The sequence below is a fragment of the Mobula hypostoma genome, chromosome 5, assembly GCF_963921235.1.
Source record: "Mobula hypostoma chromosome 5, sMobHyp1.1, whole genome shotgun sequence".
In the NCBI taxonomy this organism is placed as follows: domain Eukaryota; kingdom Metazoa; phylum Chordata; class Chondrichthyes; order Myliobatiformes; family Myliobatidae; genus Mobula; species Mobula hypostoma.
In genome coordinates, this window is record NC_086101.1 from 186,151,575 (window position 1) to 186,168,253 (window position 16,679).

The following is a 16,679-nucleotide window of genomic DNA, read 5'->3' on the forward strand; positions in this document are numbered from 1 at the left end:
TGTCTGTGGGGTAAACAGAGTGGTACTTGGTTGGTTTTATCTATCACAGGTTTATCAAAACAAACAGTGAAATTAGTAATTTTGCGTCATCAATCCAAATATGTGCTGGAGGCAGCCTGCAAGTGTTGCCATGCTTCTGATGCGAACAAAGCATGACTACAACTTACTAACCCTACCTAACATGTGCATCTTTGGATTGTGGGAAGAAAACAATGTGATCATTTGGAGGACTTGCAAGCTCCTTACATGCTTGTTGGGCTGGAAGGGCTCGTTATGATGCTGTATCTCTAAGTACAGTAAGGGCCCGTTTCCCTGCTGCTTCACTCTCTAATTGATTACAAATGAGTTGTAATGTTGCTTGTGACAAAATGTATCTTGGATTTCAGATCAGTGGACATTGATGTTACGTGGTGCCACGATAGCATAGCAGTTAGCATGGCACTATTATAGCTTAGGGTGTTCGGAGTTCAATTCCAGTGCCATCTGTAAGGAGTTTGTATTTTCTCCTGCTGATCGCATAGGTTTCCTCCAGGTGCTCTGGTTTCCTCCCACAGTCCAAAGATGTACAAGTTAGTAGGTTAATTGGTTCATTGTAAATTGTCCTGTAAATAGATGTGTTGCTGGGCAGTGTGGCTTGTTGGGCCAAAGGGCTCTATCTTTAAATGAAATACATGGGAGTTCTGTAAAAATACTCTTCAACAATAGTTAGAATTTTCATTCGGTCCATTAGTTTCAACTTTGTTGCATTAGCGAACCTTCATACAACAGGAATGACCTATTTCTGCATTGTTAATTCTATAAATTACACAGGCAAAGTTCATTTTAAAAACGAACCAGAACTTGTTGGTGCCCATTACTGAGCCCACAAGAAATATCTCACACTGGAGAAGAAGGAAGATCTGAAATTTAGAAGGTGCATCTGTTCAACATTAGCTCATCTTGGAAGCTGTTTTTGCTGCGGTGGCATTTTAAAGATAGAAAAGTAACTGAAACCACTTTTTCCTCTGAAACATTTTGCTCATGGGAGAGAATGGATTTTAAAATATTAAGTATATCATTTCCAAATGGCTAGTTTCCACCAAAATGCAAAGGCTTAACGGTCTTTCCCTTTCCCTTTTTTTAATGCGGAACACCTGCACATTACATAGCTTCATGTTTAGGAAACACACCAGCTGAGGTGTCAAAACTAAAAATGTAGGCACATCAGACGTATCTGATCATGCTGATTGGCCCTCAGTTTAATTAATCTCATCACATTATAGAACATGGAGCAGTACAGCACAGAAACATGCCCTTCTGCCCACAATGTCTTGCTGAGCTAATTAAACACCTAACTAAACTAGTCCCTTATCCAAATATTATCCAAAAATAAAAAAAAATTAGCCTGCTTATCCAAATCCCTCCATTCTTTACATATCCATGCACCTATTGATGAGCTTTTTAAACCCCTCTATTGTATTTGCCTACACCACCACCCCGGCGGTGCATTCTGCATGGCCATCAGTCTGTTTACCAAAAATATCAGCACATTCATCTCCCTTGGAATTGCACCCCCCCCCCCATCCACCTTAATGCATGCCCTCTGATATTTGATATTTTGACACTGGGTAAAGAGACTAACTGTCTGCTTTATCCGTGCCTCTCATAATCTTAGAAACTTCTATCAGAAGTGTCTGCTGCTCCAGAGAAAACAACCCAAGTTTATCCAACCTCTTTATAACACCTGCCTTCCAATACAGGCAGCATCTTGGTGAATCTCTTCTGTACTCTTTCCTAAGACTCCACATCCTTCCTTTAATGGGGAGAGCTGAATTAATTGCAATACTCCAGAAGTGGCCGAACCAGAGTTTAATGATTATATTTAGGGCTGTGTGAGAAGTCTCAGTAGTATTCACATATTGTTACTTTTTCGCATCTTAATAGTCAAATTTGTAAGAATATGGGAGATATTTGGAGCATTTTTTTCTTACAATGCTTCTTTGTGATTAAGGTTGAGAGATTTCCTATTGATGAACATGGTGTGGTAGCGATGGTTGTAGTTAATTAATATACCAACCGCTTAATAGCAAAATGAGACAATGTTGGAAGTACTCAGACAGTAAAGAAGAGAAGCGTAGTTGACATTGCAGGTCAAGTATTCTTGATCATAAGGTGAAAAAGGAAAACAGTGGTAAACACAAAATACTCTGCGGATGCTGGGGTCAAAGCAGACCCACAGACAAAGGTGGTGCCGTATTAGTCTGGCAGATGGACCTCTACCTTACTGAGGCCAAATGGCAGCTCTCTAACACCTCCTCTTACTTACCCCTGGAACAGGATCCCACCAAAAAACATCAAACCATTGTCTCCCATACCATCTCCACCCTTATCAACTCTGGAAACCTTCCATCCTCAGCCACAAAACTCGTAATTCCCACACTCCACACTGCTCGGTTTTACCTCCTCCCCAAGATCCACAAGCCTGATTGTCCCAGTAGACCCATAGTTTCTGCCTGCTCCTGCCTCACCGAACTTGTATCTGCCTACCTGGACTCTATTTTGTCACCCATAGTTCAGTCCCTCCCCACCTACATCCAGGATATATCCCATGCCCTCCACCTCTTCAATAACTTCCAGTTCCCTGGTCCCGACCGCTTCATTTTCACTATGGATGTCCAATCCTTGTACACTTCCATTCCCCATCAAGAAGGCCTCAAAGCCCTCCGCTACTTTCTAGACAATAGATCTCACCAGTTCCCCACCACCACTACCAGTTGGCGGAACTGGTACTCATACTTAGTAACTTCTTTTTTGGCTCTTCCCATTTTCTTCAGACCAAGGGCGTAGCTATAGGCACTCGCATGGGCCCCAGCTATGCCTGCCTCTTCGTTGGTTATGTGGAACAGTCTATGCTCCAAACCTATACTGGTATTGCTCCCCAACTTTTCCTTCGGTACATTGACGACTACATTGGTGCTGCTTCCTGCACCCATGCTGAGCTCATCAATTTCATTGACTTTACTTCAAACTTCCACCCAGCCCTCAAATTCACTTGGTCCATCTCGGACACTTCTCTCCCCTTTCTTGATCTCTCGGTCTCCATCTCTGGAGACAGACTGTCCACTGACTCTCATAACTACCCCGACTATACCTCTTCCCACCCTGCCACATGCAAAAATGCCATTCCCTATTCCCAGTTCCTCCGTCTCAACCGCATCTGCTCCCAGGATGAGGATTTCCGTTCCAGGACATCTGAAATGTCCTCTTTCTTTAAGGATCGTGGTTTCGCTTCTGCCGTCATCGATGATGCCCTCACCCGCATCTCCTCCATTTCCCGCACTTCGGCCCTCACCCCATCCACCCGTCACCACAGCAGGAACAGAGTTCCCCTTGTCCTCACCTACCACCCCACCAGCCTCCGGATCCAGCACATTATCCTCCGCAACTTCCGCCACCTTCAACAGGACCCCACCACTAAGCACATCTTTCCCTCTCCAACCCTCTCCGCTTTCTGCAGAGATCATTCTCTCCGCGACTCCCTGGTCCAAATGTCCCTCCCCACGGATCTCCCACCCGGCACTTATCCCTGTAAGCGTAAGTGTCCCTACACCTCCTCTCTTGCCACCATTCAGGGTCCCAAACAGTCCTTGCAGGTGAGGCAACACTTCACTTGTGAGTCTGTTGGGGTCATCTATTGCATCCGGTGCTCCCGGTGCGGCCTCCTCTACATCGGTGAAACCCGACACAGATTAGGGGGACCACTTTGTCAAGCACCTCCACTCCGTCCACCACAACAGACAGGATCTCCCGGTTGCCACCCACTTGAACTCTGCTTCACATTCCCATTCGGATACGTCCATAAATGGCCTCCTCTACTGCCATGATGAGGCTAAACTCAGGTTGGAGGAGCAACACCTCATTTGCCGTCTAGGTAGTCTCCAGCCCCTTGGTATGAACATTGAATTCTCCAACTTCCGGTAATTCCCTCCCCCTCCCTTCCTCCATCCCAGTTTCACTCTGCCCCCTCCCCCAACTGCCTATCACCTCCCTATGGTTTCGCCTCCTTCTCCTACCCATTGTGTTTTCCCCTATTCCTTCTTCACCTTTCCTGCCTATTCCTTCCCTGCTTCCCCTCCCCCACCCCTTTATCTTTCCCCTTACTGGTTTTTCACCTGGCACCTACCAGCCGCCTTCTTCCCACCCTCCCCCCACCTTCTTTATAGGGCCTCTGCCCCTTCCCTCTTCAGTCCTGACGAAGGGTTCCGGCCCAAAATGTTGACTGATCGTTTCCATGGATGCTGCCTGACCTGCTGAGTTCCTCCAGCGTGTTGTGAGAGTTGCAAAGGAAAACAGTGCATGTTTGAAGTTGTAGATTGGGGGATGGTTGGAGAGACACAAATAAGTGAAGTCATCATTAATGGCCAAATATTCTGCTCTTGCTCTTAATTCATGCATTTGTATAAGAAGTAGGAGCAGGATTTGTCCCCATAACCTTTAACCCTGCTGTGCCACTAAATATGATCAGGTTTGCTTTCATCGTGATATGGTTCATCTTCCAGATTGTTCCTTTTATCTCCTCAAAATATCTATCAATCTATCTAACTCTGCTCTGAATATATTCATCTTCCACGCCTCTCTGCAGTACAAAATTGCAAAGATTCACAACCTTGTGAGAAAAGAAATCCTTCCTCACAGAGGCCTTAAATGGATGCTGTATGCTGAAACTCTCTCCAGAGTTCTAGATTCCTTCACAACATAACCTCTCCAAAATCTCCTTTATCATCTTCTTGGCATCTTAGATGAATCAATAAGATCACTTATTCCAATAAGTAACAACCCCCACCCCCAACCCGTTGAGCTTTGCACATTCTCTTGGGCAGATAATGGTCGTATGGTGGTGTACAGTTTTGTTTCTACAATATGCTAACAGGAATTTTAACATTACATATAAGAAAGAGGTCATGCTACCCCCCACCCCAACCCCAACCCCGCCAACACTCCAGCCTATGTGGAGCCATCCATTTCAGTGAATGGCCAGCAGCTCCAGGCAGTCGACAAGTTCAGCTATCTTGGCAGCACCCCCTTGAGCAGTTAGCATTGACAACTAGGTCAGCTGCAGGATCGCCAAGACGAGTGCCAATTTTGGGATACTACGTGACACTGTCTGGGGGCAAAGGGGAATTACTTTGAAGACCAAGCTGATAGTCTACCATGCTATCACCCTACTTGCCCTCCTCTATGTGTGCGAAATGTGGACTGTGTACATGAGACATGCATGTAGGCTGAACCACTTCCTCTTGTCATGCCTAGGGAAGTATCAATTGGCAAGACAGAATTCCTGACATGAAAGTGCTGTCTGCAGCAAACATGCCCACCATCTACACAATGCTGATGAAAAATGAAGTCAGATGGGCAGGCCATGTCATCGGGATGTCAGATGATTGCATTTCCAAGCAGTTCTTCGGAGAGCTTTCCACAGGGAAGCACTCTCATGGTGGTCAGCGAAAACTATTCAAGGGCACACTCGAGGCCCTTGACCTTGATCACACTTGGAACATGCAGTCTTGCATGCTCATCCTGGCACAGCCTTCTCAATAGAGATGCCACCAAAGCTGAAAAAAATTGCAACACTGAAGTAAAAAGGAAACGACACAGTAGAAAGAACAAGCAGCAGGCACCCCAACTACAGAACCTTCACACACTTGTCCTACATGTGGGAAGTACTTCCTAGCCTTCATCAGTCACCTCCAGACACACAAATAATAAACAAAGATATCATTGGTCCTCATCTCTTGTGATGGATGCGTGCAGACACACTCACCGTGTTTTGATTAGGTTGTCCATAATGAAATTCTAACTTGTCCATTTTACTGCCATTCCACTTATGTTCTAGTTCCCTCCATGTCCTTGTCTTTAAATATACTCAGTACCTGAGCCCTGCAGCCTTTTGAGGCAGTAGATTCCAAAGCTTAACATCTGTTTGTACACCTCAGTTGTAAACTGTTGATCACATCCTGAGACTGTGTCCCGTTTGTTCTAGATTCTGTAGCTTTAGGATCTGGTTCCTTTTCCTGTAAGTCCTTTTCAGAAAATTGTCATTTTCAGTGAGCACATCTCATTCTTCTAAGCTCATCAGTATTGGCCAACCTTAGCAGTCTCATCAGGACAACTCACCTCCCTCATCCCAGCAGGCAGTCTATTGAACCTATGCTACACTGATTGTAGAATGAGTAAGTCCTTTTTTAAGAACAGAGAATAAAGTTACAGGAAATTTTACCCAAATGCTTTACCTAAATTTATTTCATGTTAAATAAAAACAGAATGTACTAAAAATGCAAGCAGGTTAACTGCAGAGAAACGGCTAGTGTTCCCAGGTCAATGTTCTTTTATTCATGGAGGTATGAAAAGGTCTCAAGGCTTGCGTGTCTACTTTATATATTTTGGATATTTCAGTCTCAAAGTAGTTTTTTTTTAAATTGGAGGAAGCAATGGGTTAAGCACACACAAGCTTTTGTGGAACGATGAATGACACCATTCATATTCCTGAAGTTATGTTAAAGCATGTTTCTAAATTCCCTTCAGAACCAGAGGACTTGGAAACAGAGGCTCTTGAAGAAGGAGACCAGATGAACAGAGATGATATCCCAGTGGCCCCAGTTACTGTAGATGCATGGGAAAAAGAAAGTGATGAAGAAAGGTGAATGGAATGCACAGCTTTCCTTCAGAGTTTATTCAAAGTCTCCAAACAACTGCATTGCCAATTAGCCATTGTATTTAATGCAAGATGATGCACTCTCTAAACTTTGTGTTTATTCTTTATTCTTCTTTTCTTTTGTTCTTGTATTCAACTATTCAATTTCTTTCACTCCAAAATGCTATCAACCCATGTTAAACTTGCAAAGTGCAGTGTTGTTATTTCTATGTGCATGGCTAAGAGATGGATAACTAAAGTTCATCAACCATTGGAGAAGAAGGCACCATAAATTCTGCTGCAGTGAAATTGTATTGAATGAGTCGAGATAAATCTCAAAAATAAAGCAAATAGCTTTCTTTGCTTAAATTTGACCAAATGCTGGAAATCTCTTTGCCAGCTAAAAGCAAAGTTGCTAGCAGCAAATGAATGTTTTAGATAAAAGGGATGCAGTTGCCAAACCTCAATTGTAGTATGATATACACAAACATGAGAGATTCTGCAGATGCTGGAAACCTTAAAATCTTAGCATATTGGAAATTGTGAGCCACACACACAAAGCTACTGTTATGAAGCCAAACTCAGCCTGGAAAAGAAATCTTCATATTCTGTCTGGGTGGCCTCCAACCTGATGATTTGCATACCAATTTCTCCAACTTCCAATGATTTCTCCCCATCCTTTGTTCTCACTTTTTCCCATTCCTCATTGTGGGTACCGTCTCACTGCTTCTCTTCTCCTTACCTATCCATCAACTTCTTTTGGTTACCTTCCTCCTTTCCTTTTCTCCTTAGTCCACTGCCCTTTCCTTTTAGGTTCCTTCTTCAGTCCTTTATTACTTCCACCTCCCAACTTCTTAGTTAATTTTCCCCTCCCCTACATACCCACCTTCCCTCTCAAATAGTCTCACTTATCTCCTACCAGCATGTTCAACTTCTTATTGTGGCTTCTTCCCCTTTTTCAATCTTGATGAACGTTGTCAACTCAAAACATTGACTGTTTCGTCTCTGCCATAGATGCTGACTGACTTGCTGAGTTCCTCCAGCATTTCTGTACTATAATATGACTGTATCAGAGGAAATGTTTCCATGCATAGAAACATAGAAAACCTACAGCACAATACAGGTCCTTCGGCCCACAAAGTTGTGCCGAACATGTCCCTACCTTAGAAATTAATAGACTTCCCCATTGCCCTCTACTTTTCTAAGCTCCATTGATTCGTGCATGGATAGATGACCATAGAGTATATTTTTCCTGAGATTGTAATGGCTGGTACTAGTGAGTGGGGGTGGGGGGAATGTGAAAGAGGTGTCACTACAACACAGAAGCTGGTCCTGCAAACCATCTAGTTTGTGCCAAATTGTTATTCTGCCTAGTCCCATCAACCCTCACCTGGACCATAGTCCTCCATACTCCTCTGATCCTTTTACTTTATCCCAGTTTCACTTAAATTCTGAAATCGAGCTTGCATACACCTCTTCTGCTGGCAGCCCATTCCACACTCGCACCAGCTTCTGAGTGATCTTCCCTTCATCTACAATCTCCATTAATAGTCTCACCCAGCCTCAAAAAGAAAAAGCCTGCTTGTATTTACCTATTTTACCTACTTATACCCCCATCAAAATGTTGTATAACTCTCACAATGTGCAAGTCTGTTTTTTTACATGGAGTAATGGGGGCCTGGAATGTAATGTCAGAGATGGAGGTAAAAGCAGATTACACGAGCGTTTAAATACTTTTAAATAGACATGTCAATGTGCTGAGAAGGGTGGGATATAGTGAATGTCCAGTGAAGAGGGATTAGGTTTAAATAGTTTGGCATAACATCATGGGCTGAAGACCTTGTCCTGTGCAATATTGTTCTTGTGTCCTAGAAGTTCCTGCAAGAAAGCATCAACTTGTTTAAGCCCAGTTTCTTTCTCTTGAAGATGAAATGAATTTGAGATGCAACCTTTATTTATGAATTGGTCACTTTGCAACAGAGGGTAGAACTTAAGGGATTTGTCTTGCACCTGTGTCAGTGTTAACCATCTATTATTATATACACCACCTTGTGTAACTCTACTTTTCTCCCCTCACAGACCACTAGATGATGCTGTTGCACAAGCCGAAAAGACACAGCAGCATGCCGGACTCACTGAGGAAAAGCTGATTGAATCAACAGATTCCAAAGTGAATGCTGGTCAGTTTCAGTTGCTGTTTGCTTCATGCTCTGCTAACTTTTTTTTTGTTCCACTTTACTTGAATCTCTTGCCAGTTTCAGAAACTTTGCTATTCTGATACAGTTTGGTACTTTTGTTAGGTATCCAAGTCATGGCGCAAAATATTTGCAAAATAATTAGGCTCCATTTTAATGTAAGACCATAAGACATTGGAGCAGAATTAGGCCATTTGGCCCATTGAGGCTGTCTGCCATTCGGTGATGGCTGATTTAATATGGGCTGAGTTTATTCACCTCAGTAAAAGTCAAGGGAGAACCTGACTGATGTGTCCAAGGTTATGAGTTCAATGATGGGTAGAGACTATAAGACCCTAAGATATCGGAGTAGAGTTAGGACATTCTGCCCATCAAATCTGCTCCACCATCAGGGCTGATTTACGATCCCTCTCAATCCCATTCTCCTGTCTTCTCCTCATAAAGTTTGCCACTCTGACTAGTCAAGAACCTATCAAACTCTGCTTTACTCAATGACTTGACCTCCATAGCTATCTGTGGCAATTAATTCTATTAATTCACCACCTCCTGGCTAAAGTAATTTCTCTTCATCTCCATTCTATTCTGAGGCTGTGACTTCTGCTCGTAGATTCATCCACTATAGGAAACATCCTCTCCACATCCACTCATCTGGGTCTTTCAATATTCAATAGGTTTTGCTGAGATCCACCTCATTCTTCTCAGAGTAGACATTTTCCAGGAGCTGAGGAGTCTGTAACTGGAGGGCACATGATTTACCTCTAGGGTGATTGAAATCAAGAATGCACTGCTTGAGCAGGGGTGGAGGCAGGGACTCACACTTCAGAAGTGTTCAGGTGAACATCAGGCAGTAGATGCAAAAGTTTCAGAGCAGGCAATATCACGGTGAAGGTAGCTTTTAATCTGCTGCTACATAAAGATTTTGAATGGGCCTGTTGTGCAATAAAGGTAAGCTCTCAATCTCTACTCTGTCAAAAACCCTTTCATTTTACCTGTCTACTGCACTGTTCAGTAAATGTAACACTGTGTTCTGCATTCTGTTTTGCTTTATCTTCATATTGTTGAGACATCTGTACCATGATTTGTCTGGATAGACAAGAACAAAGTTTTTCGCTGTATCTCAGTACATGTGATAACAATAAACCAGTTACACTTGAAATGTAATGAGATCAGGTGCTAGAAAATGGGATTGGTTAGATTGTTACTTAATGGCCAGAATGGACACAGTGCAACGAAAGGCCTTTTTCAATGCTTTATGATTCCATAATGTAATTACTTTTACCTTTTGTTGAATTATTTAACCTTGTCAGCTCAGTAACTTGTACAAATATTTTCCTTTGGAATCTCGTTCTGTGATTCCCTCTTGATTGATTACTAAACAGAGACTCAACCAACTTAAAATCTTATAAGTTTAAAAAGAAATTTCCATAACCAGTTTTTAGTTTTTTTTAATTTAAAGTTTGTTTCTATTAATACAACTGGGCGTATTGTTATCTTGTGTATTCAGATCTATCTTTCTTGTCAAACAGAGGGATGTGCTATTGAGACTCCACCAAGTGAACCGTTTTTCCAGAAGTTACCACCTTTACAGGACAGAGCTGCAGCCATGTTGTCGAGGGAATCCTCCCAGGAAGAGGCAGCAGGATCTAAACCATTGTCCTGGTCTTTATCTCCAGCAAATTCCAAAGGCAAACAGTCTCTGTTGATTGGGTTATCAACTGGATTGTTCGATGCATACAATCCAAAGGTATAGAAATCCTATGCTGTTGTGCATAAAGGAATTGATGGTAGCTCTCAGGGAAGTGTTAACAATGGGCTCAGTGTTTTCCAATTGGAACATACAGCATTTTTCAATAAAGAGCAGAGACCACTACTGACCAGACATTTTATGATCCATAGTGGATGCATGAAGAGGCAGTGCAGTATCCAGTTCCCTGTATCATTTTATCAGAGGAGCTAGATAAACCAGATATAAACCTTGTTGACTGTAGATGCTTTCCGAATATCGTACTTCCATTTTTTGTACAGCTTTCGGCAACCTGAGTACAGTGATTAGTTGACAGGTTAATGATTTGCTCAGTGGGATGTTGGCTAGAAGATTATCTAATTGGGGAAAGCACTGAGTTTTTTCTGATTAGATTTGTCTGCATTTGCTCATCTGGTCATTTATTCTAGAAATGTTTGTTGATGCTAATCCTGTTTACAGTGTATATAAATGGTTTAGATATGGAGCAGCCTTGTGGACTGAGTTCAGGAGCAATGCTGTTCTGAATTGGAAATGGGGAACAGTCTGAGAAAGATTTCAAATGATAAGGGAAATGCAATTGAAAGTAATTTTGTTTACTGTAAATATTGGCTTCTCTGCACATTAGTTCCTATCATTTGTGGATTTGGATGCCTCTACTTAGACTGTAGTGTCATTGAAGTGAATGGTAAATTTACCCATTTGATCCTCCGTTGTATCTCAGCCACGCGTGTGACCTATTCCTCTTTGCGGCCCATTGTGTGGCTAATGATTTAAGTGAGTGAGTATTTTTAAAATTAGTGCTCACACTTGGATCTGTTCAGGTCAGTGACTACGGGATCGCGATCTATCTCAGAGTTACCAGAGAGACGCAGTTGGTAGATATAAAGCAGTCTTTCATAAGGCGCTCTCTGAAGGAAGAGGCCTGTTCAACCCAATATTGCATGACATTTTATATACTAAAGGACAATTTTATATTTACAATATATCTACAATGCTTCCTTTGAATTACATATAACCCTCACACTTCCTTCGTCACACCCACACTCCAGACATCCAAAATGAACGTTAATCAGCATTGTCTGGTTTTTCAATTAACTGCTGTACCTAGCTTAAGGAATCTGTTGTCCAGAGCTGCATTTTAAACTCAATCTACAGTACACATTCAAGTCTAATTATTGGTTGCTGAAGTTAATGTTTTGCTGTATACCCCAAGACCAAAATATGCCCTAACAGGTGAAATTCATCACTTAAGATGACTATTGTGGAAAGAGACTCCTAGTTCAAATGTCTAGCTTAGGTTGAATACATGTTCCTCCTCTACAGATGCTGAGGACCTGCTCACTCCCTGACCTTAATAAAATGTTCAAGACGTACATGGATGACAGTGCACCAGATGCCCCTGAAGATAATCTTGAACTGGATGATATCGAAGATGAGCCCATCAAGGATGAGTATCACTCAGATTCAGACACGTGCGTTATGTTTTTTTTTATTAAATTCTTCACTTTGGAATATTGTTAGAGACTCCCACTTCAAATGTCTAGATTAGGTTGAAAGTAAGAGAAACAGAAATGACTTAGTTCAATTCAGCTTTGAGTTTGATGCAAACATTATGGAGAAAAAAGGGCCTGTTCCTGTTCTGCTCTGCAGTACGCGCTGTTGTCATTTTAACCTTGTATCAAATATGATCATTGAGTGCTTTGCTCAGTTTTAAGTTGAGTATTGCTATAACCTTTTTGAAAATGTTTCCAAAGTTATTTCTTGGATCATGGGTTAAACCCATGGTTGAATCCAAAGACATGCATTAAATCCATCAACTTGTTACTACTTGCTGCAATCCCTCTCTGTTATTCCTGTGCAATTTTAAATTACAACAGCTGCTGTTATGTAGCATCCATGCTACGTATGTCAGAGTTATAGTTGAAAAGCAGACCACTTCAGCCTATTTAAGCTCCTCCTGGACCTCTCCTACTCTCTTCATCTATCATCCCTCAAAGGGCTACTTAACTCCTTAGTATACAGGTTGTAGTGACCTCCATATTTTGACCACTCTAATAGCCAGTTTTATGTCTTCACTCTCCTTCCTGAAAAATTTTGACTTCACTGTCAAAATTTTTAGCTCTTTGGTTTATATACAGAATGCAATTATATGAATAAAAAATGTTTAGGGTTGAAGCCATTAATTTCCATCACCATCATAAACCTCTCCAATAGATTTCCACTCTGAACCTCCGCCTCCCCAGAACTAACTGAAACTGAACTAGACTGCCGAATGTTCGGGTCATGAAGTGCCATCTCTGTAATTTCACACATTGCCGTTCCTACCCAGAGATAGCTGCTTCTGAGAGGCTCATCGTATCTTTTCCTCGAGCTGTGGTCAGTCCAAGACACAGATTCATCTTGCTGTGCTTTCATGGGATCCCATACCAGGGTCCATTAGCACTGGAGAATTGCAACAAGTTTGCACTCCACTGTAGAGTTGAACAGCAGAGACTTATGACAGATTCACTGTTTGCAAATTCAGATATGCCTGCACTAAAGTCCTTAACCCATTGTCATTCATTTGATATTGCTGGCTTTTAGCCAGCTTGATGCAGGCTAAAAGTCTAATTTTAAAATCTTCTTCCTGGTTTTTAAACATCTAATATTTTTACTCATCCTAATCTCTAATCACCAATCCTGTCATGGATCACATAGAAAAATAACTCAATGTCCTGTTCACAAAACTCAGATTAAAAATCCAATTAGATAATTACTGCCCATCATTAATAGTGGTAGAAATATTGACAGATGGTTCAACTCTCCAATAACCTGCTCACTACTTCCAGAATTGCTGAGCTCCAGAATTTGTCATGGCCTTGGTCTAAGAAAGGACCAAGGAGCTGAATTGCAGAGATAGGTGAGAGTGACTACCATTGACCAAGAGCCTAGTCAGTCTTGGGCATTAAGGGGGAACAATCTCCAACAGTTGGAGATTTTCCTCCATGTATGAGGGTAGTCATCATTGTTGACAGGCAATCATTGCAATCCTGTAATATCGCTTCCTTGGAGTAGTATTCTAGGCCAAACCATTTTTTTAACTTTTCAGTCATGATCCACCTTCCTTCCATCACGAGGTAAAAAATGGAGATGATTGCACCCTGTTAATTCCATTTCAACTCCTTAATAATACATTCTCGCCAGCAGCATAATCCAGATAACACGAGCTGATAAATGGGAAGCTCCCTAAGCAACAGCGTTATTGGAGTCACTTCAACAGATCCCTGCTCAACCTCGGGCAAGTGAGGATGACAAATGCTAACTTCTGTCAGCAATATAAACATCCTGCAAAATGAATAAATTAAAGGAACTCCATCTAGTCCAAGCTTTGTGAATAACTCCCAATTTTATAGGATTGCCATGGACAGCTATGGCTTTGCACTCTTGTATTCCTTCTTAATTGTGTCAATGACTGATAAGTAGTTAAGTGCTCACATTTTAAGTGCGTGCTGAATTAGGAGAAAAAAAATGAAATGAACAGAAGAAAAGACATGTGGAAGGAAGGACTGATGAAGTAACAAGATTCAAGATTTTTTATTGTTGTTTATCAATTTACGAGTGTAAAGAATAACTAAATGATTGTTACTCAGGATCCAATGTAGCATAAGCATAAAGAAAACAATAAACAGGAAAATAAAATTAGCTTGTATGTACATAAAGTGGCACTAGGTGCAAAAGTATTTGTGTGTAAGGTGACTGACAGAAAATGATAAATGTGTAGTGAGGTGGAAGTGTTAATCAGCCTGATGGCTTGGGGAAGTAACTTTTTAAGGCTAGTGCCCATGGTGTGGATGTTGCATAGCATCTTCCGTGATGAAAGTGGGGCACGGTCCATGACCAGGGTGGGTGGGATCCTTTTGTAATATTGCTGCCTTTATCTGGCACGTTGGTGTGTATATATGACCTTGATGGGACAAGGAAAGGAACAACAGGTTGCTGGTGCAAAAAGGATGGCAGTTGGCTAAAGGGATAATCAATTAGTGGGTTTAGAAGGGTGTCAATGATAATAAAGTCTCTACAAGCATCTGGTCTCAGGGAATACTGAGAGATTGGTATCAGACAGGGAGATTAGTATTTAGCAGCTTCACGTCCGATGTAGAGGTTGGAGGATTATAATGCCTATTTGAAGGATGAGGTACTGAAGCCCAAACTCTTGTCAAGCTTCATTGGAGAAGTGCATCTGCCCATGCAACCAGGAAAATATTTTTGTCCTGATCCTAAGGTTAACTGTTGCATTGTGATCACTTTAATTATTTGTGTCTTGCAGCATGTTTGGTGAGGCCGATGCAGACGATTTGCAGGAGCTTCAGGCATCTATGGAGCGTCTGTTACACGAGCAGCCCAGTGAAGGGTTCAGTGAAGAGGAAGAGGAAGTGGCTTCCAATTCAAGTCCTCCTGAGGAAAGTGTTTATAATGTGGAGTCCTCGATGAATGGAGTTGAGGGGGAAGAAGATGAAAATCCAGCAAGTAGCAGTGACCAAAGCGCAATTCATGAAGAATGGCATTCAGGTTACTTTTGCTGTGTTCTTTTATATTGGTACATGCAACTGGTAAATACAATGTCCAATACTATAGTTAAGTGAGTAGCTATTTAACTGTAGGCTATGGATTTTCACCATGTTTTATACAATACTTTCAAATTGGTGGCGAAGATCATTAATTTGCATTAAGGCAAGTATTTCTCATCATTTGACTGAAAGGATGATGGTGGATGACTGGAGGCCCACGACTAGTGGTGTTCACCAGAGCTAGGTTCTATTTGTGATCTACAGTATATCAATAATTTGGATAAGTATACTCAGCATGATGTGTAAGTCTGTAGACGACACCAAAATAGCTCCTGTCATTGACAGTGAAGATGGTTATCCAGATTTTCAAAGGGATGTTGATCAGCTGGGTAAGTGGGCCAAAGAATGGCAAACAGAGTTTAACTCAGATAAATGTAAGATATTGCATTTTGAGATGACAAATGAGGATAGGACTTTCACAGTAGAGGAGTGTTGTAGAACAAAGGGATTGTGTGGCAACACTTGTGGGCTGCCCCCAATACATCCTTAGGTGTATTGGTTTTAAATGCAAAAGGAGCATTTAATTGTATATTAACATGTCCATGTGATAAATCTGAATTTAGGAATACGAGTACATGGTTCCCTGAAAGTGGTACCACAGGTAGACAGGATGGTGAAGAAGGCTTTTGGAATACTAGCCTTCAGTCAGGGCATTGAGTGTGGAAGTTGAGATGTCTTGTTGCAGTTGAACTGTCAGTGAGATCACATTTGGAATATTGTATCCAGTTTTGGTTGGCTGCTACATACCTGCCTGCATTCTTTCCATCTATTTATGTGTGAGAGAGTGTAAATTGAAGTCATTTGGGAAAACAAGGAAGAGGGGAAATAGGATTCATCAGATTACTTTGGAAGTCTCCATGGACCCTAATGAATTCATTACTTCTGGGTGCTGTCAGTCAGTTAACCTCAAATTTATCACATTATATGTCATCTTCTGTGTCTTAGGGCATGCCCTTCTAGCTTGTTCTACGTTTTTCTTACAGCCTGCATCGACACCTAGCATGCACTCATCAGCAAATTTAGATATATGTGATTCACCTCATTAAAGTCACTAATATAGAATTGAGTATTTGGCGTCTCATTACCAAACTGTGTGGCTATCCCTGCCCAGCCGAACAACATGAAAATTATCAGTTTGCTTCTATTTTCTCAATTCATCAACTCATCCTCAATCTATACTAGTAGTATGTTACACCCAAAGATGTTGTTTACTATTTTTAATAATCTTTTGTTATGCCTTACTGAAGATCTCCTAAAAGTACAAATGCACAATATCCACTGGTTACAACCTCAGAATCAAAAATAAGTTGTCCCTTTTATAATAATGGCATCATTTTCATGGTGCTGTATTATCAATTCCTTAATAAATTATTTCAGCCATTTTCAATACAAGCTGTTGGCTTACAAAATGCCAGTCAAGTGTTGATAATTCCTACAGTGTGGGAAATTTAACTTGTGGATGG

At 41.5% G+C, this 16,679-nt stretch overlaps 1 protein-coding gene across 4 annotated transcripts in view; it reads left to right on the top strand.

Moving 5' to 3' along the window:
* nek1 (NIMA-related kinase 1) overlaps positions 1-16,679 on the top strand; it is a 155,421-nt gene that overhangs the window by 101,123 nt on the left and 37,619 nt on the right. For all 4 annotated transcript variants that reach the window (XM_063049500.1, XM_063049501.1, XM_063049503.1 and 1 more), the window contains 5 exons: positions 6,562-6,676; positions 8,750-8,850; positions 10,392-10,609; positions 11,933-12,081; positions 14,916-15,157. In XM_063049500.1, the coding sequence (XP_062905570.1) occupies positions 6,562-6,676; positions 8,750-8,850; positions 10,392-10,609; positions 11,933-12,081; positions 14,916-15,157 (825 nt within the window). The remainder of the gene's footprint in view (positions 1-6,561; positions 6,677-8,749; positions 8,851-10,391; positions 10,610-11,932; positions 12,082-14,915; positions 15,158-16,679) is intronic.